At 39.7% G+C, this 17,203-nt stretch overlaps 1 protein-coding gene across 1 annotated transcript; it reads left to right on the top strand.

Annotated features, from left to right (window-relative positions):
- Window positions 1-1,626: 1,626 nt before the first annotated feature.
- On the top strand, window positions 1,627-13,487 carry TMEM237 (transmembrane protein 237). Its single transcript, XM_054277803.1, has 13 exons — window positions 1,627-1,696; window positions 3,144-3,213; window positions 4,073-4,083; window positions 4,593-4,649; window positions 5,643-5,756; window positions 6,134-6,248; window positions 6,823-6,980; window positions 7,582-7,705; window positions 8,689-8,880; window positions 9,788-9,861; window positions 10,345-10,438; window positions 11,224-11,345; window positions 12,864-13,487. The coding sequence occupies exons 1-13, from the start codon at window positions 1,627-1,629 to the stop codon at window positions 12,929-12,931; spliced, it is 1,269 nt and encodes a 422-aa protein (XP_054133778.1). The 3' UTR covers window positions 12,932-13,487.
- The last annotated feature ends 3,716 nt before the right edge of the window (window positions 13,488-17,203 follow it).

The raw sequence follows: 17,203 nt of genomic DNA, 5'->3' as shown, positions 1-17,203 counted from the left end.
AATATTTTTCTGCTCTTCCATCAACTCCGGTGAGTACAAACTGATAGAATGTGGACTTACCAAAGAGGAAGATAATCAGAAAATATTTTCTTGTGTTGGTTTGGTCTGTGGTAGCACAGGCTCCTCATCAAAGGGTGCAATGCTTGTGGCAACTAAGTTCCTCACTCTCTCCACCTCGTATTTGTAGCTGTCTTGCTGCCTGAGGTACACAGATGGTTCTTTTGTTGGCCTACCTCATCTTGGAGGAAAATCAACAAAAGCGAGTTAAGCAGTCTAGAAAGAGGTTATTTAAAGAGAAGTGTTACAGCCACCAGGATGCCTGCTTGTTCTAGAGTCATGGCTTGTATTCCCTGTTTAGAGGTAAAATGGCAGAGACCGAAGCCCCAATATGTCATTGATGTGGGTAAGTACTGACAGAGGGTGAGACAGCAGCCAGCCCTCTGCTGGTGGTCCATCACCAGCTTCCCCACTTCTGCCTAGTCCAGCATTTGTCGACTCTTTCTCTATGCCTTTTTTCCATGTATTATTTCTTACTTTTTTTGGTGTTTTGTTTTGTTTTTTCCGATTACTTCATTTATCAGTTTGAGACTCTAGGTACAAGGTGAAGTAATCCAGAACCCTTTTCCCCTTAATTTTGCTTGTCTGCAGCCCGAAAGACGACGACTACCGCTCAAAGCCACGGAGCCGATCTCACTCCAATAGGGCAGCGGCCGGCGAGCACGGCAAACGGGAAGCCGGCCCTCCCGGCGCTGGGGCTGCGCAGCCGCGGCGCGGGGCGGAAGGAGCGGCGGCTCCTCCCCGCAGAGCCGGAGCTGGGCGGGCGCGGCCCATGGCGGCGCGGCGGGCGGGCCCCGGCGTGGTGAGGGGGTGGTGGGGCCGGAGCGGGAGGGGGGCGCGAACGGCTCCGTAGGGCTGCAGCGCGGAGGGCCCGGCGGCGGGAGCTTGGCCCACCCGAGCTGTTGCTGAGGGGATGTGGCCGGGCGCTCCCCAGCCGCAGCTGCTCCGGGAGGCGGAGCTGAAGCGCGGAGCGCCCTCGTAGCGCGGCTCCTGCATCCCCGCCCGGCTGCATCCCGCGGGAGGGGGGAATGTAACCGGCCGCAGGGTCGCGCTTTTCTGTCCGTCTCTGTTGCGGAAGCAAACAAGCATTTCCTCGTTGTATTTTTTCATATAAACCTCTCAAAAAAAAAAAAAAAATCTGCAAGGCTTTAACAAATCTTTGAAGGCTGCTTCAGTGTTTTTAAACATTCTGGACATTTAAACCTTTCCTTCTCAGCATCCTGGAAAGGACACCCGGGGAGCTGGGTAGTTTGTTTTCCCCCGAGTTTCCAGGTGTGTCCCACTGTCTCGTAGCCTGGTTCAGGTGTGCAAACACACGGTTTGACCGAGGCAGCGGCTGCCTGGTTTGTCGAAGTCTCTTGGTTTTGGGACTTTAGAGCACTCAGCGGCTCTTCTGCCCATAACAAAATATCCATAGGGACCTGTCCCCAAACTCACCCTTTCTGTGAAATTTGGGCTGAGTTACTTCAGACTCTGTGAACCTGCAAATAGACAAAGCTGATAGCTCTATGGCAGAGCTGGGGACTGTTATGCAGATGGACAGATGAGTATTTATGACTGGCTGCTTGCATGGGGTGTCCTGTGTTGCAAGGAATAAATGATACAGAAATCAACGCACTTGCCAGTTGTTTTGTAGAAGGTAATAAAATAGAGAGATACTACTGAGTGCAGAATTACTATTGCATAGGCAGTGAATGCTGTATAAAAGGTTTGTGGCTTTTGTTTGTTTTTATGGGGTTTTTAGCTTTTAGGTTTTTTTAAATACCAAGTATCCTAAATATTTACTATTTACTGCCACAAGAATGTTGGAAACAATAAAAGTAATGCGATCTGACCTTTACCAATATTTTTTTCCCTTATGGTGCACCAATGTAGTGTGACCAGTCCCCACCAGTTTGCTGGGTGCCACTTAGGGTGTGCAGTTCTCTACCTGTCTAAGTGGCACTTGCTGTCAGTCTTCAGCATGGCCAAAATCCAAGTGACAGATTTGAGGTCTAATCCCACAAACCCTTCCTTGCATGAAGCATCTCATTTGCTTTGGGTAAACAAACCAATGTAAAACTTGCTTATAGGAACCTATGCCAGCATGCAGAGTGAAGGGTTTTTTAGTGCAAGTAATATTTGCTGCCATTAAACAACCTGCCCTTGTTTCAAATGGGAGTAGTTCTGGATCCTGACCCAGGGGCAGGAGGGTTCAGCTCCAGCTAATCCTGGCTGCCTGAAGTTTATTTTTAGTTCAGAATTAGCTGAGGTTCAATGTGAGCAGTGTGAGGGAGCCTAGACCAGTTCACAGTGCCTCTTCCAGGGAACGACTTCAGATGATATGGGAAAGAAACAAGTGGTGAGTTTGTGAATCCTTGAGTCTTACCGGTCTTATGGCCCTTTTTATTTCTGGTATCTGAATTTTCCGAGCATGGGAAATACTTTTTTGTGTATATTCTTCCAATATAATTGTGTAATACAAAATCTGAAAGTTAACTTATTTTTCTAGATAAGAGAAAAGTACAAGCTCAGTTTCAGATTGTTTTCTGGAGATCCTTTTAGATTTTAGGTGTTTGACCTGCTGGTAAATATGTTCAAAATTATATGGAAAAACTATATTTTATAATACTTTAAAGTATTTTCGTAAGTGAGCTTTTTTCTTTTTATTTATTATTGTTCTGAATTTACATTTTCATTAATAGAAAATGCTCAGCTCATGTCATATACTGTAAAATTATACTGAATGCATAATTTTTTACAATATTTTTATTTATTTAAATAGAATGACTAATAAGCTTTCTAGTGAAAGTGGTACCTTACATGAAAAGTGAAAATTATTGAAGCCTGAATGCAAGCTGTTTCTCACACACAGAGCTTAGCTGTATGTTCCTACTGCAGTGCCCATCAGAACTCTGGTTGGTAAAGGCATATTAGTCCAGCATCTTTTACATCCTGCTTTTGTATCACATCTCCATTAGGAATGTTTGGCCATTTAGGAGGCATACAGAGCAAAGCATACCTTGGATGTTCAGATCTGAAGCTGTTTTCTGAGAGGTGGTTTCATACTGGCAGAAGCTGACTTTTGTCTCTCTCTTGTCTTTCAGTGCCCGCCTCGTGCCCTTCCTCCAGTGCCAAGGTAAAATCATTGCATTCTGTGGAACTGATCATGATGCTGTACTGCAGATTTTGAAAGTAGTAACATTAAAAGAAATAAGTTTCATAAACATCTGAGCAGTAAAATTGCTTCTCTTGCTAATTTATTGTCCCAAAATGCTTTACAAGGAATGCAAAACATTTTAAAGTTTTATAGAAGCCAAGAAATTTTACCATATTACCTCAGTTTTAATACTCATGAGAGATAAACCCTTTAAAAACTTTTAGACAAATATTCCAGTTTTAATGTCTAGTATAGCTTAATATTAATCTCTTCTTCCTCCCTCCTTCTTTTATTATGTGTTCTTTAGCTTATTTGAATCACAAATACTTAAAACCAGGAAATTCTGGAATTAGGCTAGATATTCTTTAACAGGGAGTTAGGTATCTGTCAGTTTGATGTAGTATAGGAAAAAAATTGGGCTTTTTTTCAGTGTGAACAGAAAAGCAATTATACAGTTTTTATGAGATGGTACTTGAGAATTCCTGCAAAGTACCTGCAAGTAAATGTGATGTTTATGATTGTCGACAGATAATGTCTTTTTAGTGATGTATGGGCTCAAATGTTTCATAACTTCTGTTGGTTTGTTATATACCAGGCAGTAAGACAAGTTTTAATTAGCCAGGTGATTAAAGCTTTTAATCTGATCCACAGCTAGCCAATCAAGAAACTGTGTGTAGTCACCAACAAAATGTTGAATCTTGCAGATTGCTTCGTACCCTTAACCCTGTTATACACATCTGCTCATAAAGAGGAGGGGGGATAAGGAAATTAACCATAAAAGCAGCAGTGTGAATTTCATGGTTGTGAATTGTAATTGATTCAAAACTAACTTTCTTTTCATCTTTTTACACTGCTCGTCAACACTTCAATATGAAGTGGAAGCCAAGGTGAGTTATTAAGGAGAACTACAAACATTGGTAGTTCCTTTTGGTCATTCTCTCTTTAAAGATAGAGCCTTATACTTTTCCTAAATGCAGGCTGATTATTTAAACTGGATGCCTGTGCATTGTTAGAACTGTTGTTTTTCTTTGCTGTCTTTATTGTTAGCTATTTCCATCAAGGTAACTGAAGTGTTGCCACTGTGCTTTGAACAATAAGTTTCTTTTGCAGAGCATTTTTCACAGTATTTCAGTTTATCACTTAACACACATGCATGCGTGTATTGCGCCTTTGCTGCACATAGAACTTCTTACCCTGATTTTTAACTCTGTTTTCCTGCCATCTGTACTCCTCCTCCTTGTGTGAACTGGTGAATTGCCATCTTACCTGTAAAAACAAAGAATGTCATAATTTGTAAAAAATAATGTTTTCTTAACTTGCAAAAGGATGGTTGTTAAAAAAGAATATTGAGGTTTTTCCTTGCTGTGCACCCATACTTCTGTTGTATGTTATACAGATGAAATTCCACTCAGTCGTCCCAAAAAAAGGAAACCCAAAGGAAAGACTCCATTAGGTAAGGTCCTGCCAAGACTAAAAACTGTTCTTTTATTCCTTCCATTTTTTCCTTTCTAACTTCTTTGCATAATTCATTAAGTAGACATTTCCAGCTGTAAGCTGCTTATGTTGAATGTGTTAAGCACTTGAATTTTTGAATGAACTAAGATAAAATTCATTTAGCAGTCTGGTTCAATTTCAGTCCTTGGCCAAATAAAGGCACAAGTTAATCACTTTATTATCACTGAAGACTTGACTGTAAAAGATTATTATTCATTGGTTGCTTTTGCATTTTTGCACAATGAAGGTTTATAAAAGGTGGGTAAACTTGACTTTGAAGTGGAAACAAAGATTCAGTTGTTACCATAAAAAATGCTGCCCTTGAAGGCGCTATTTAAAAGCAGGTGCGATGTAAAATGGAGAAGTAATTTTGTCTTTCTGCATCTGATCATGATGCTACTGCACTATAATATGAATTCATTTTAACTTTTCACAGAAATATAATTCCTCCAAAGTATAATATTTAATTGCTCAGACTGGAGTAAATATCCCTCCATGGATTTTTCTGCTCCTTTTTTATTCTTGTACTGTATGTTTAGCATTTAAATTTTTCTTTGATGTGATGCCATTTTGCCTTAGCACATATCTGTGTGGATCACCTTGTAATAAACTATTACTTTTTTCTTGGCTCTTGCACATAGAAAAGAGAAATATAAAGGTGTAGTTCTTTCCAGTGATGGATTCTTGTCAGGCAGTCCTCTACTGTATGCCCAAATGGGAATTGTGCTGCTTCTTGGATACTTAAATTCTCTCCTGAGCATGATACTGTTTTACTGTGAAATACCTTTGTATATTTCTACTTCTCATCAATGATCCTCAACTCTTACATTTCCTATAGCCAATGCATTTTCATCTCAGTTGTTGCTCAGCTGGGCAGTAAATGGCAGCTTTGTTTTGCCTGTTTCTCAGTGGCTCTGAGTTCAGCTGCTGGGTGTTTTCCTGTGCTTTGTAGATGGCATTGTGCAAGCAGCGGTTCGTCGGCAGTCTGAAAGCAGCGAGCCCCTGACCCCTGAGCCCCCTGATGCCCCTCCTCAGAGGAAGCGCAAGAAGAAGAAAGTACCTACTGGTATGTGAGACAGTGGTGGATGGGAAAGAGAAGTGAGTAGAACTTGGGAACACAGAAATGTTACTGGACAATGTGTATTTAGGTTTAAAATATTTCACGTGCTTCTTTACCTAAAACACATGAAGGTAATCTCTGGGTGAGTGGTAGCTTAGAGTTTCGCTTTCTGGTTTCAGATTTCATAGCATACAAACCTCCATGAAAATAATGGATATACAGTTTTGGAAATTATGTAATTCTTAACATCATTCAAAGCTCAGATCATTACTTTTTTGCCACTCTTTTTATATAATAACTATTTATGTATTTAGGTGCATGTATTCCATTTTTATGAAAACTCTGAAACTTTCATGTTGGGTTGGTTTTTTTTAAATCTTCAGATTCTGAGACCTCTTTTACCCAGCAGAATGTGGCATCCCTATTTCAGAATGGAAATGGCATGGATGTCCCTGACGCTGAAGAAACGGTGATCCGCAAACAGAGAAAAAGGACAAAGTGAGACAAAACTAGTATAGCTCATAATCTGGACTAACTGTAGCAGTGAATGTGGCTGAGGAGTATTTTACTTTGTCATTTGGCAAAAATGTAAAATCTTGAAGCCCACAGTACCATTCAGCCTGTGCACAGTTCTTTCCAGGGTTAAGGTCTAACTTTTTTCACTTCTTCGTTCTATGCATACCTGGATGCATCCCAGCTCTGAATACATTTTCACGTGTCTAATAGTTCAGTCACAGACATGAAGAAATTAGAATTTGGAGCTGCTTTCTGTCATTCTTACTATCTTAATTATATGAAAATTAGCATTTTTCCCCCAATTATTCTAATAAGTTTTATTCTAATATGTTCTAATTATTAATCCCTTGATATGGAATTAGTCTTATGGTTTTAGTCAACTACCTCCATGGGAACTTTAGTCCTTAAAATTATAAACAGGGTAATACTGTACAGGTCATAGTCTGATGGGTTTTTATCACTCAGGTTAGGCATGTTAAATGTTCATAGGAGCCTTTGGATTTTACACATTATCTCCTATTCTTTCTCTGTCCCACTGAGTGCTCTGTGCCAACAGGAAACCTCGGCCAGCCGAAGTGAGCTCCAATGAGCTGGAAGTGGAGGAGGAAGACATCATTGAAGATGAGCACAGGAAGAGCCCAGATCAGCAGCCTGTGTTTGCTGCTCCCACTGGAATTAGTCAGCCTGTTAGCAAAGTGTTTGTTGAAAAAAATCGTGAGTACATATTGTGATTTAAGTAATTTAAGAACATTCTTGCAATTAGAAGCATTATTGTATCTAAAATCTAAATACTGTAGTATTGGGAAGAATTTTTTTAAAGTTTTCCCAAACAGAAATTATTTGGAAATAAATGCACATGATAATTTTTCGACAGTGGTCAAAATGGTGGTGTTACTGTGCTGATATATTTGGTTTGATTTTTTAATTCCATGGTGGAGGTGAAAAAGATTTCAGAGTACCCAGCTGTCCACAGCGCCTTGAGAAGAAACTATTACTTACTAGAATTCTTTCAAATGGAAGTTTTTTGCAGGGTGTTTGTGTTTTTCTGTTGTTTTATTTGGGGTTTTTTTGTCCCAGGGAACACTGAGTCATTTCCCAAAGTGCTTTGCACATTGTAACTCCATAACCTGACCCACCAGGATGCATCATTCTGACCAGAGGCATCCTGTATCAGTGTAAGCTGACAAAGGGCAGGAAGTGGGGAGAAGAAATTTCTCATGCTTCTTAACAGCTTTTTAACACTAATAAGCATTTATATAGAAAGGATGGTGAAAGGAAACAGAGCTCTCTAAAACTGATCTCCTTATCCTTTCAGGCCGTTTTCATGCAGCTGACCGTGCAGAATTGATTAAAACCACTGAAAATATCAATGTGCTTTTGGACGTGAAGGCTTCGTGGACTACTAGAGATGTTGCCCTCTCAGTGCACCGAAGTTTCAGGTGAAAAATAAATGTTCAGATGTAAATAAACATAAATCAGGGATTTGGTTTGAGTTTTTGGGGTTTTTTTTCCCTCCCTGAAAATTAGTGCCTTTCCTCTATAGTTGTGGTGTATTTTTATTTCTTTTGGATATTCCTAATAAATGGTGGTTCTGGATTCAACAGGTATAAAGTTTATCAGTCCTCTAGCTTTTGGTATTTGTTGTCAAGATTATAAATTTCCAGTAGACATCACATGTGAAACAGAGCTTATAAAAAGAAACTAAGAAAGCCATATTGCAAAGATTCAGACAAAATTTCAATAGCAAGAGATGGAGCCAATAACCAAAGCATTATTTACCTAGAGAAATGTGTTAGAAAGTAGGACTGACCCATCATGTGTATTACCAGAATAAAAATACCTGAGTTCAGACAGGTACTCAAAGAAAAATCCTGGTTTGTGGGAAAGAGAGAGGAGTGAAATTGTACTGGGAGAATAAGCTTGTACATAATAGCAAAACCATTACTTTTAAAATATGCAATTGTTTTGTAATAGAGAAATGGGAAGGTAACAGGCATCTTCTTCTGTGGTGTATTTTAGCTGGAAGCCTGTGCTTGAGCCTGTGCTCAAGCTTTTACTTAGCAATGAGGATATTGAAGAGATTGCCTTGGGGACAAGTTAGAATGTTGTGTGAGCGCAAGGGACAGTGGTCATGGGAAACTACAGACAGCTACAGGTGAAAGTGTTTGATGCCTGTGGCTGTAATGAAGGGAAGGCAAAACATCTTTGTTTTCTTTAAGTGCTCAGGTTCTGGTGCATCTGGTGTGACAGGAGCAAACAGAAATCTTGCTTAGAATTTTTTAAACTAGATCAGAAAAAGCACTCAGAAACAGTCTCTGAAAGCCCTTGAAAAGCATGGTTAAACAGATGGATTCATAGGCCTTTTCTATCTAGAGCTAATTGAAGATGTTAAAACTGGTCTAATGTTCTTTCCTCCATTCAGGGTGTTGGGCCTCTTCACCCATGGCTTCCTTGCTGGTTATGCTGTATGGAACATCGTGGTTATCTACATTTTGGCAGGAAATGAGCTTTCCATGGTTTCTAACCTGCTTGAGCAGTATAAGACAATAGCATACCCAGCTCAAAGTTTGTTCTATTTTTTGCTGTCTATCAGTACAGTCTCAGCCTTTGACAGGTAAAACATATTTGTATTTGAAAGGTGTATATATGTAATTTGTGTATATGATGTTCCTTTCTCCTTTGGCACATGTTGATTTGCTGTTGATGGTTTAATTGATATACTCAAAGAATGATTTTTCACATGGCTGACTAAACACAGAAGGGTGTACTTGTGCATCCAGATATTTGGTAGTAATTTCTGTCTGATGCTTGCACCCTGCTTCAATGTACTTCTGCTGTTTGTGGGATAAGGTGGTGAAGCAAATACAAGAGCTGACCTGTTTTTTTGTGGTGAGACTGTGAAGAGGGGTGGAGAGCAACAAATGTTTCTGTCAGGTTCACTTTCATCTGAATCCATTGCCTAGTCAGGTTTGAAACATAGCTGAGTGAACACTTTTCCTGCCTTAGCTGGCACTTATGCATTACAGATTAAGAGTGGGAATGAAAAGAAAGAAGCTCAAAAAAGATCAATAACTAGACTAGATTAATGGATGTTACAAATGTTTCTTTTACTTACAGGTAGGATAAGCCATTGGGGAGTTAGTGCTGTGAAAAAAATTGTGACTTTTTTCCATCCCAGGATGGCAGGGAGGAGTCCCAAGTTACTCACATTTGCTCCTGTAAGCAGTTACATTAGCATGGCCACTGAACTGAATGGCAAGGATTAGAAGGGACAGATGTCCCCAGGTTCTCCCTGTTTCAGAAAGGTCTGCAGTGGAAACCTCATGGAACATTCTCCTTTTTTCTGGAATTGGCATGACAGGGACCATTGCCATGAGGGTGGGATATGGTTGGAAATTAAGGCACTGTTACAGAGGCAGAAAAAATACCTTGCAGAAAGTAAAAGAACAGTAGAATGCTGTTAGAGGAACAGTATCATTGTCTTACTGGGCTGTGTTAATGACTCTTGATTTTGTTATCAGGATTGATCTGGCAAAAGCATCAGTTGCACTGAGGGGCTTTCTGACCCTAGACCCAGCAGCACTAGCTTCTTTCTGTAAGTATTTTGAAGTGGATAGGAAGCTGTCCAGAAAGTATGGTAAAAAAAAACTCCTCCATACTCTTTTTACTGAAATCTTCCTCCCAGGTTATTTTCTGCTTTAGAATAAATTACTTGCTCAGTAGTTTATAATAGCAATGGCCATAAACACTTTGTTCCATATTTTTTAAAGCATTTCTAATAGTAGCATTAGTGGGATTGTTAGTGAGGTAGTTCTTTTCCATTTCTGAATATAGAACACAAACCTAGCAAATAAATAGAATCACAAAATGTAAGTCTGATTTAGTTCATGGATTGCAAAAGTGCAGAAACCAGATTTTGATAGGTCAGGGGAATGTTAAAGAGAAGAGAATGAATTAAAGCAGACTATGATTGGAGGCAGAGGAGTAAAAGGAAAGAGAATGCAGTCATTAGTGCCATGTCATGATGAGACAGCATTTTGGGATTTATGTCTGACACTACTAACTCCATTTCTTCCAGTGTACTTTGCTGCTCTTATCTTATCCTTAAGCCAGCAGATGACGTGTGACAGAATCCACCTCTACACGCCACCTTCGGCAAACGGCAGTATCTGGTAGGAAACAAGGAATAAAAACCCATAAATTATAGCATAGCTCACTTGGGGACCTTGTCAAACTGGCAGATTGAAGAGATTGTACAAGATATGTAAGAAACTATTGAAGGATTTTATTTCTGAACCTGCCTTTGAGCTTGTCCTGAATATTTGATACTTTCACTGAAAAATAAAAACTCAGGGATGAGTTTGGTCATGTTGTTTGCAAATCCATTATACCTCAAACAAGAGTCGGAATGATGCTGGAAATGTCATCTGGCAGGAACCTTAAGAATCTCTTTTGCTTGAGAGTGGGACCCTACTGAGATAAGTAACCATTTTGGGGTTCAAGGGCAGAGCATTCTGTACACAGTCAACACTGTCTTTGAAGGAGGCTGCCACAGGATGCATGGCCTTAGCAGACACAGCTGGCATTTAAATATAAACCATCATTTCATATTAGGGGATCCCATCCAAAGCTGTTCCTTTCTGAAGTACCTAGTAATGGACTCAAATTCTGGTAGCAGGAGTTTTTAAAGTAAACCAGGAGGAGTAGAATAAAAGCATTTATGTGAAAATTTGCTGGTTTGGGCAGTTAGTTTTTAGGGGGCTGGAGGTTTAGGGTTTCTGTGATCTTTGGTAATTGTTCTTTTTACCAGGGCTTTGCAATGCAAGACCATCATGATGGTACAAGTAGCTCTCTTTTCTCATCTGGCTTAGAAAACTTGTTTTGATGTTATTCTGCTGCAATTCTTACTGTAATTTCTGTGCACCAATGATGACTGATGGTTTGATGTCTTTCCCAGGACTGCAGGTACAGAGACAGAAATTGTTCATTCGTGGGTTGTGGTGAATCTCGTAGTGTCTGTTCTGGTTGGGACAAGTTGGATCTTCTTAAGCTCCCGACCAGAGCTAGACCACAGTGAAGGTAGGACACATTAATAGGCAAAATGTTTTTAATTCAAGTTGTTGGGTTTTTTATCTGCTGTGCTATGCATTTGGTGTTCAGGACTAGTCCTGAGAAATTTTGTGACTGAGGAAGAAAAAGTATCTCCTAGCAACCTTGCACAGCAAATGTTTCTCAGGATGCTGGTGTCTGTGTTTGGTATTTTAAACATTAATTTAGAAAGAAAAGTTTTATTTGTCCTGTCTGAAGCAATGTGAATTTTGAAACATTACAGAATGTCTCTTTTCAATGAAGAGATAAATAATTTAAAATACTTTAACAGTATTTTAAATATTTGAAATGTATTTATTCTATGTGTGTCTTAGCAAATTCCCTAATGTTATTAATGTTCCTTCTGCAAGTGCTGAATGGGTTACAAGTTCAGTATTATTTTCAATAGGACATGGCAGTAGTTTTGGGAACTCCCTAGCTTTGAAAAGTTAGATTTGTGCTTGCAGCACAGGACTTCAGAGGAGGACTGCTTGTGCTGGTCCAGGCTGGAGGAGGGGGGAGCAAGTTCTTCTCCCTGAAGGAACTTGGCTAGAAACTGGGCCTTCTTCCTTTTGTGTTCCCCCTGAGATCCAAAAGGTGTGTCCCAAGTCAGTGTTCCTGTCAAGTGCGTGCAGCCTGTCACTTGAAGGTACGCTGTGCAGAAAAATCCTAAATTTAACTTGAAACTCAAAACGTATCCTAAGAGCACCATGAGCTGAAGCACAGATTTGTGTTTGGGAGGCTGAGGATTCAACAGGCCTCTTCAAATTACTTTTGAATTTTAGTGTACGGGTGTTTGTATTTCAGCTGGCTCCAGTTACTGTGTTTATTTCTAAGAAATCATTTAATGAGTTAAAAACCCCCAAACAATTAAGTGACAGCCTTTACAGTCTTCAATGGTAAAATTTATAATAGATGCTTAAATCATATTTTAAACCCATAAATAATAAAGGCTTACACAAGGAATCCAGTGGCAGAATTTTACTCGGTTTTTGATTAAATTTTTTGATACTTACATGTGCCTACTAAGACTGGAAAACCACTTTGGAATTTTCTAGAGAGAAATTCATTAGTACTTACTCCAAATAGTAGAGGAAGTTTAGTCTGCTAAGGATGGGATGTGCTAACTTAACACTGTGAGGCACAGAGCAAAATTTATAAAAATGAACAAGTCTCTAAACTGAAGTCCTTCCTTCCTGAGTCTGACACTCTCAAAACTTTAACAGTCCCTCAGTCTAATTCAGAGTTCTGTTTCAGTGTCCATGTTGAATGCACAATGGTACTGCACATGATCAACTGCTAACATTGTCACCAATTCTGTCAATTTTGGGGAGCAGCAAGAGTTTGCTAAAAATATTGGTGGCCCTTGCCATTGCCGAGTTGTTGATGATATGATTGGGATGAAAAGCAGGAGGCTTGGGGGAATGCCAGGGTATTTTTGAGGAATAATGGGATTGTATTCAGGTGAAAGTTTCCAAAGAAAACATAATTTTCTCCATTCTCTTTTAGAATTGATGTTTCATTCTGAAATTGAGGAATTTCCTCACGGAGATGTCATACCCAGAGTTCAGCCATAAGTGTGGAACAAGAATCTGCATATATTATAGCTGTGACTGATGGCTCAACATGTTGTGTATTATAGCTATGTATTATAATTTTCATAAAGAAAAAAATGTATTTTTATATTGTATATATTTCATGTTGAACTTTTTACGTATGTTACAGTTTCCAAACGTGATTGAAAACTTTTATACTTTTGCTTTTTATTTTACAAAGTAGATTATCCCTAGTGCATAAAGTCAAGGTGGTTTTGTAAGTACTGCTACCTACATAGCCAAAGACACTAGAGGGATGCAGATCAGGTGTTCAGTGCTTTTTTGACTGCTCTACACTCCTCAACAATCTGCTCTTGTTACTAATGCAAACAGCAGTTAGCTTATCTGATTTGGTTAAACATGTTCTAGAGATTAAAAAAAATCTTACAGCAAAAGTAGCCTAAGTAGCAAAAGTAGCCAAATTTATAACAAAACACAGTTAGGAAACATAAACCCCACCAAGTTAGTAATCTTAAAATAATCTACATTTGTTTGTCATAAAATATTTTTCTAGAATAAAATACTAAATTGACAGAGATTTTTTTTTAATAATTTATGAAAGAGGATTATTAAAATCCACTTTTTTAATCTTCATTTAGTTCTCTTGACAAAAATCTTGATGATAACAAGTACATATAGGCTGATGTAGATAAAAGACAAAGAAGTTTTAATGTTGCAACAGTTTAAATACAGTTAAATACATCTTCTCATCAAACAGGGTGTTTTTGTGTTGCCAACTGGATGTATCTGTGTCCTGTAATTTCTCAACAGTCAGGAAGTATAACTATTCCAAAGCCACTCACAAGAATAGTGTTCTGATTTCTCCTTATCCTTTTATTCACTGCTCTTTATAAACAAACTTGGATTTCATAGATGTTAAAAACATTCCTACCTATTTTGCCAAATTGTTGTTTTGTGTTAGGATAGAATGGGAAATTTCTTTCTAAAATGACAAGAAAATGCTTATTAAATCAACCCAAAGTGTCTGCAACAACCCACCTTCTGTGCAGTGACACAGCTGTAATTGTGGCAGGCAATGGGTTTTGCTGACGAGATTCATCCTTTTATATTCAAGTGGCAAAATGAAAGCATTGCAGATGTGAATAAATACAGAAATACTGCAGGAAGAAACAATCTCCTTAGTAAACACAGATGAAGTCTAGTTTGAAAACCGTTTATCAAGAAAATATCACCTAAAGCCCAAAACTTGTTTGTATGTGTTACTTAACATATATTGATTTTGCCTTGTTTGATTTAATGCGTGTGTCTGTGGGTGGTTGTAAAAGGGGTGCACTTGTCAAAGTTCACTGAAGAATTACTGAACTTCTTTAGTAGTGAAGCTAGGAGTAGCCAGATAAGACTTGAAAGGAAATGTCAAAGACCTTTCAATGCTTTCTGTGCTAACTCTGTGCTGTTACCTGAGTTGCTTCAAAGCAAACATGGGAATGTGTATAACTAGGGCTGTCGTTGTCCTGTTGAGGACTTGTGTTCTCTTGTGTCTATTCAGCAAATTTAAGTTATTCAAAAATTCAGTGTTTGTGACACCTTTTAAATGCTGTGGTAGTCTTGGCAGGGAGCAAAAAGACATCTATGAGAATTAAAAGATGTTCCACAGCTGTTGGCTACATTCTGAGGCATTCAGTTTGCTGTGGGAAGGAGCCCTTAGCCTCTTTTGTAAACTGTTGTGGCTCTTGTGTCTGTATTTTTGTAAAACTAGAGTTAAATTATGGCACTGCACTGGCACTGCACTGTACATTAAAATGGAGAGATTCAGGGTGCTGATCTCCTTCAGTTGTGCACCTGATGTTCTTGCTGATTTATTTGGCTGTAGGAGATGAGGGATGAGACAGAAAGTGTTCCTGTGTAGTTTGCCACCACACTTTGCTGATGTGTGTTTGCCTGCAGAGTCACTTCCCTCCTGAAGATGAGATTATTAATGGCATGGCTGCATGACTTTTCGTTCGTGTTGGGATGCTCAGAAGTATAATTTTACCCATAAAATATGGAGCTCAGCAGAACTGTGCTAAGCATGACAGTACAGGAAAAGCTTGGATAACATCATTGCTTGATTTCTGACATTAACACTAGGAATTGGCCTTTCAACTATCCCTTAGACAAAGTGATGCCAGCCAAGAGCCAGATTCATTCTTATTGTGAAATACAATTGTTTTTATATGGTTGAGCAGGGATTGAATTAATGAATTTAATGTAATCAGTATTTCAAGCCAGGCTTGCCTTTCCTGTGTATATTTTTCAGAGAGTCTAAGCATATCCATATTTAAATTAATGAGTTTTGAGGCTGCCATATAAAAAGCACAATAAACAGTTGGACAGCTAATTATCTGTTTTACAAAATACTTTTCATTCCATTAAGCCTCACAGTGGAATATGAGTTTAAGTGAGCTTTTCTTTTAGTTTCTTGTAAAATCTTAGAACAAGTTTACAAAATAATTGTTTAATTCTAGAACACGCAATATTTGTAGAAGCCTTAACTGAAATGCCTTTGTGCATTTCCATATCATTGTTTTTAATGCATTTGTGTAAACGAAAAGAAGTTTTCAGATATGTTGGTGCCAAGTTCTTGGTTTTAAGTATATGAAACATGTATTAAACAATTGCTGTAAACTAGTTAGAAATGATGGTACTACTTTGTCTTGTTTCCAGTTGTTTAGTCCATTTAAAATAAATCAGTCTGTCTGAGGATTTGGGATGGGAGGCTGAGGGGCTGTCTGGGGCTGCCCCAGACTTGGGTGGGCAAAGCCCCACACAGCCTGATCAGAGGCTGGACGTCAAAGCTAAATTGTTTTAATTACTTAAATTGTTCTAGTAATTTAATATTTGGTCAATTTCGACTTGGTTTAAACGTTACTCTCTCAAGACAGTTTTCTCAAAATGAAGCCAAGGGGACATAATTTGCAGAGTGCCTTTTTAAAGTAGTTTTGGTTTTGCTGAGGTAAACTTTATGAGGTTTATATGATTAGTTGAGAACTACTCGCTTGTATATTTCCAGCAGAATTAATTTAAATGACTGAAGACTTTGGGAGATCACAGAAAACCATCAGGTAAGTGCCTACAGCTAAGCCTAAGCCTTACCGGTCTCTCCCTTTTTCCTCATAGCGGTGTGGACGGTTCTATTGCATTCCTCAGGGCGGCTGTGCTTGTAACTGCTGTGAAGTCCCCAGGTACTCGCAGAACCACTGTTTTCCCTGGGTGTTATTTTTGTACTGTGCCCCCGGGGCTGCTCTCTCCCTTCACGGCGGCCAAGGAGACCTCCCAGCCTGAAACCCGCCGGTTGCTGTTTCTGGGGACAGGTGCTTAGGGAGCGTTTTTTCCTGCCGTGTATCGCCCTCCCGTCCCCGGTGCGTTTATTTCCCGAGCAGCTTGTCCGTCGCGGTCATTTCGCTGCCCCTCAGCCCTGCCCCGGTCCCCTCTTTCCCCCTCAGCCCTGCCCGGTCCCTCCTCTCCCCTCAGCCCTGCCCCGGTCCCCCCTCTCCCCTCAGCCCTGACCCGGTCCCCCCTCTCCCCTCAGCCGTTTTCCCGCCCTGCCCTCGCGCGGTAACGGCCGCCAGGGGGCGGTGGCTGGGCCGCCATGTCGGACGCGGCCTGAGGGAAGAAGCGGCTGCGCTGCTGTCGGTCAGTGGTTTGGGGCAATGCGATCTAAGTGGGATACCCAGTCAAAAAAGGAAAAATTCTCCCGTGCTTCTAAACACAAACCAAGCTGTTCGCTTTTATAATTCTGTATTTGAAATTTATGTAACCTTTTCTTCGAACGGTACAAGTTGTAGAGCCCTCTGTAGCTGAAAATTGTCTGTGCCGTTTGCCTGTGCTGTATTCAGTAAAATAGCCATGAGAGCACAGCTATTCAGGGCACAGGCAGGCTCAAACAGTGTTACAGAGACAAAAACCAAGATCTTCTCTTGGATAAACATCCATACCCACTGCCAGATGTAGTAGTTAATCCTCACAGTGAAAATAAGCAGATTAATGTACTTTGAAGGGGGGGAGATGACCCTCTCCACCCCTTCTCACCCCAACAAACAAATAAAACTCAAAACAACCCCAAAAAAATCCAAAACAAACTAATCAACAAGAAAGAAAAAACTGTAAATTTGAAATTGTTAAAAAGAGTAGGAACAATGGTAAAATTCTTCCATTTTAAATGCTTGTGATGCTGATATTCAAGCACCCTTGTAGGCCATGGCTCGCCAAAATGGGTCATTTTACAAGTCCAGCATAAGGAAAAAGAAAAGTTGC

Source organism: Melozone crissalis, unplaced genomic scaffold (genome assembly GCF_028551555.1).
Source record: "Melozone crissalis strain CALT ecotype California unplaced genomic scaffold, PUWL_Pcris_2 ptg000023l_1, whole genome shotgun sequence".
In the NCBI taxonomy this organism is placed as follows: Eukaryota; Metazoa; Chordata; class Aves; order Passeriformes; family Passerellidae; genus Melozone; species Melozone crissalis.
The sequence above is the reverse complement of the archived record's forward strand: the minus strand, read 5'-3'. Positions and strand labels throughout refer to the sequence as shown.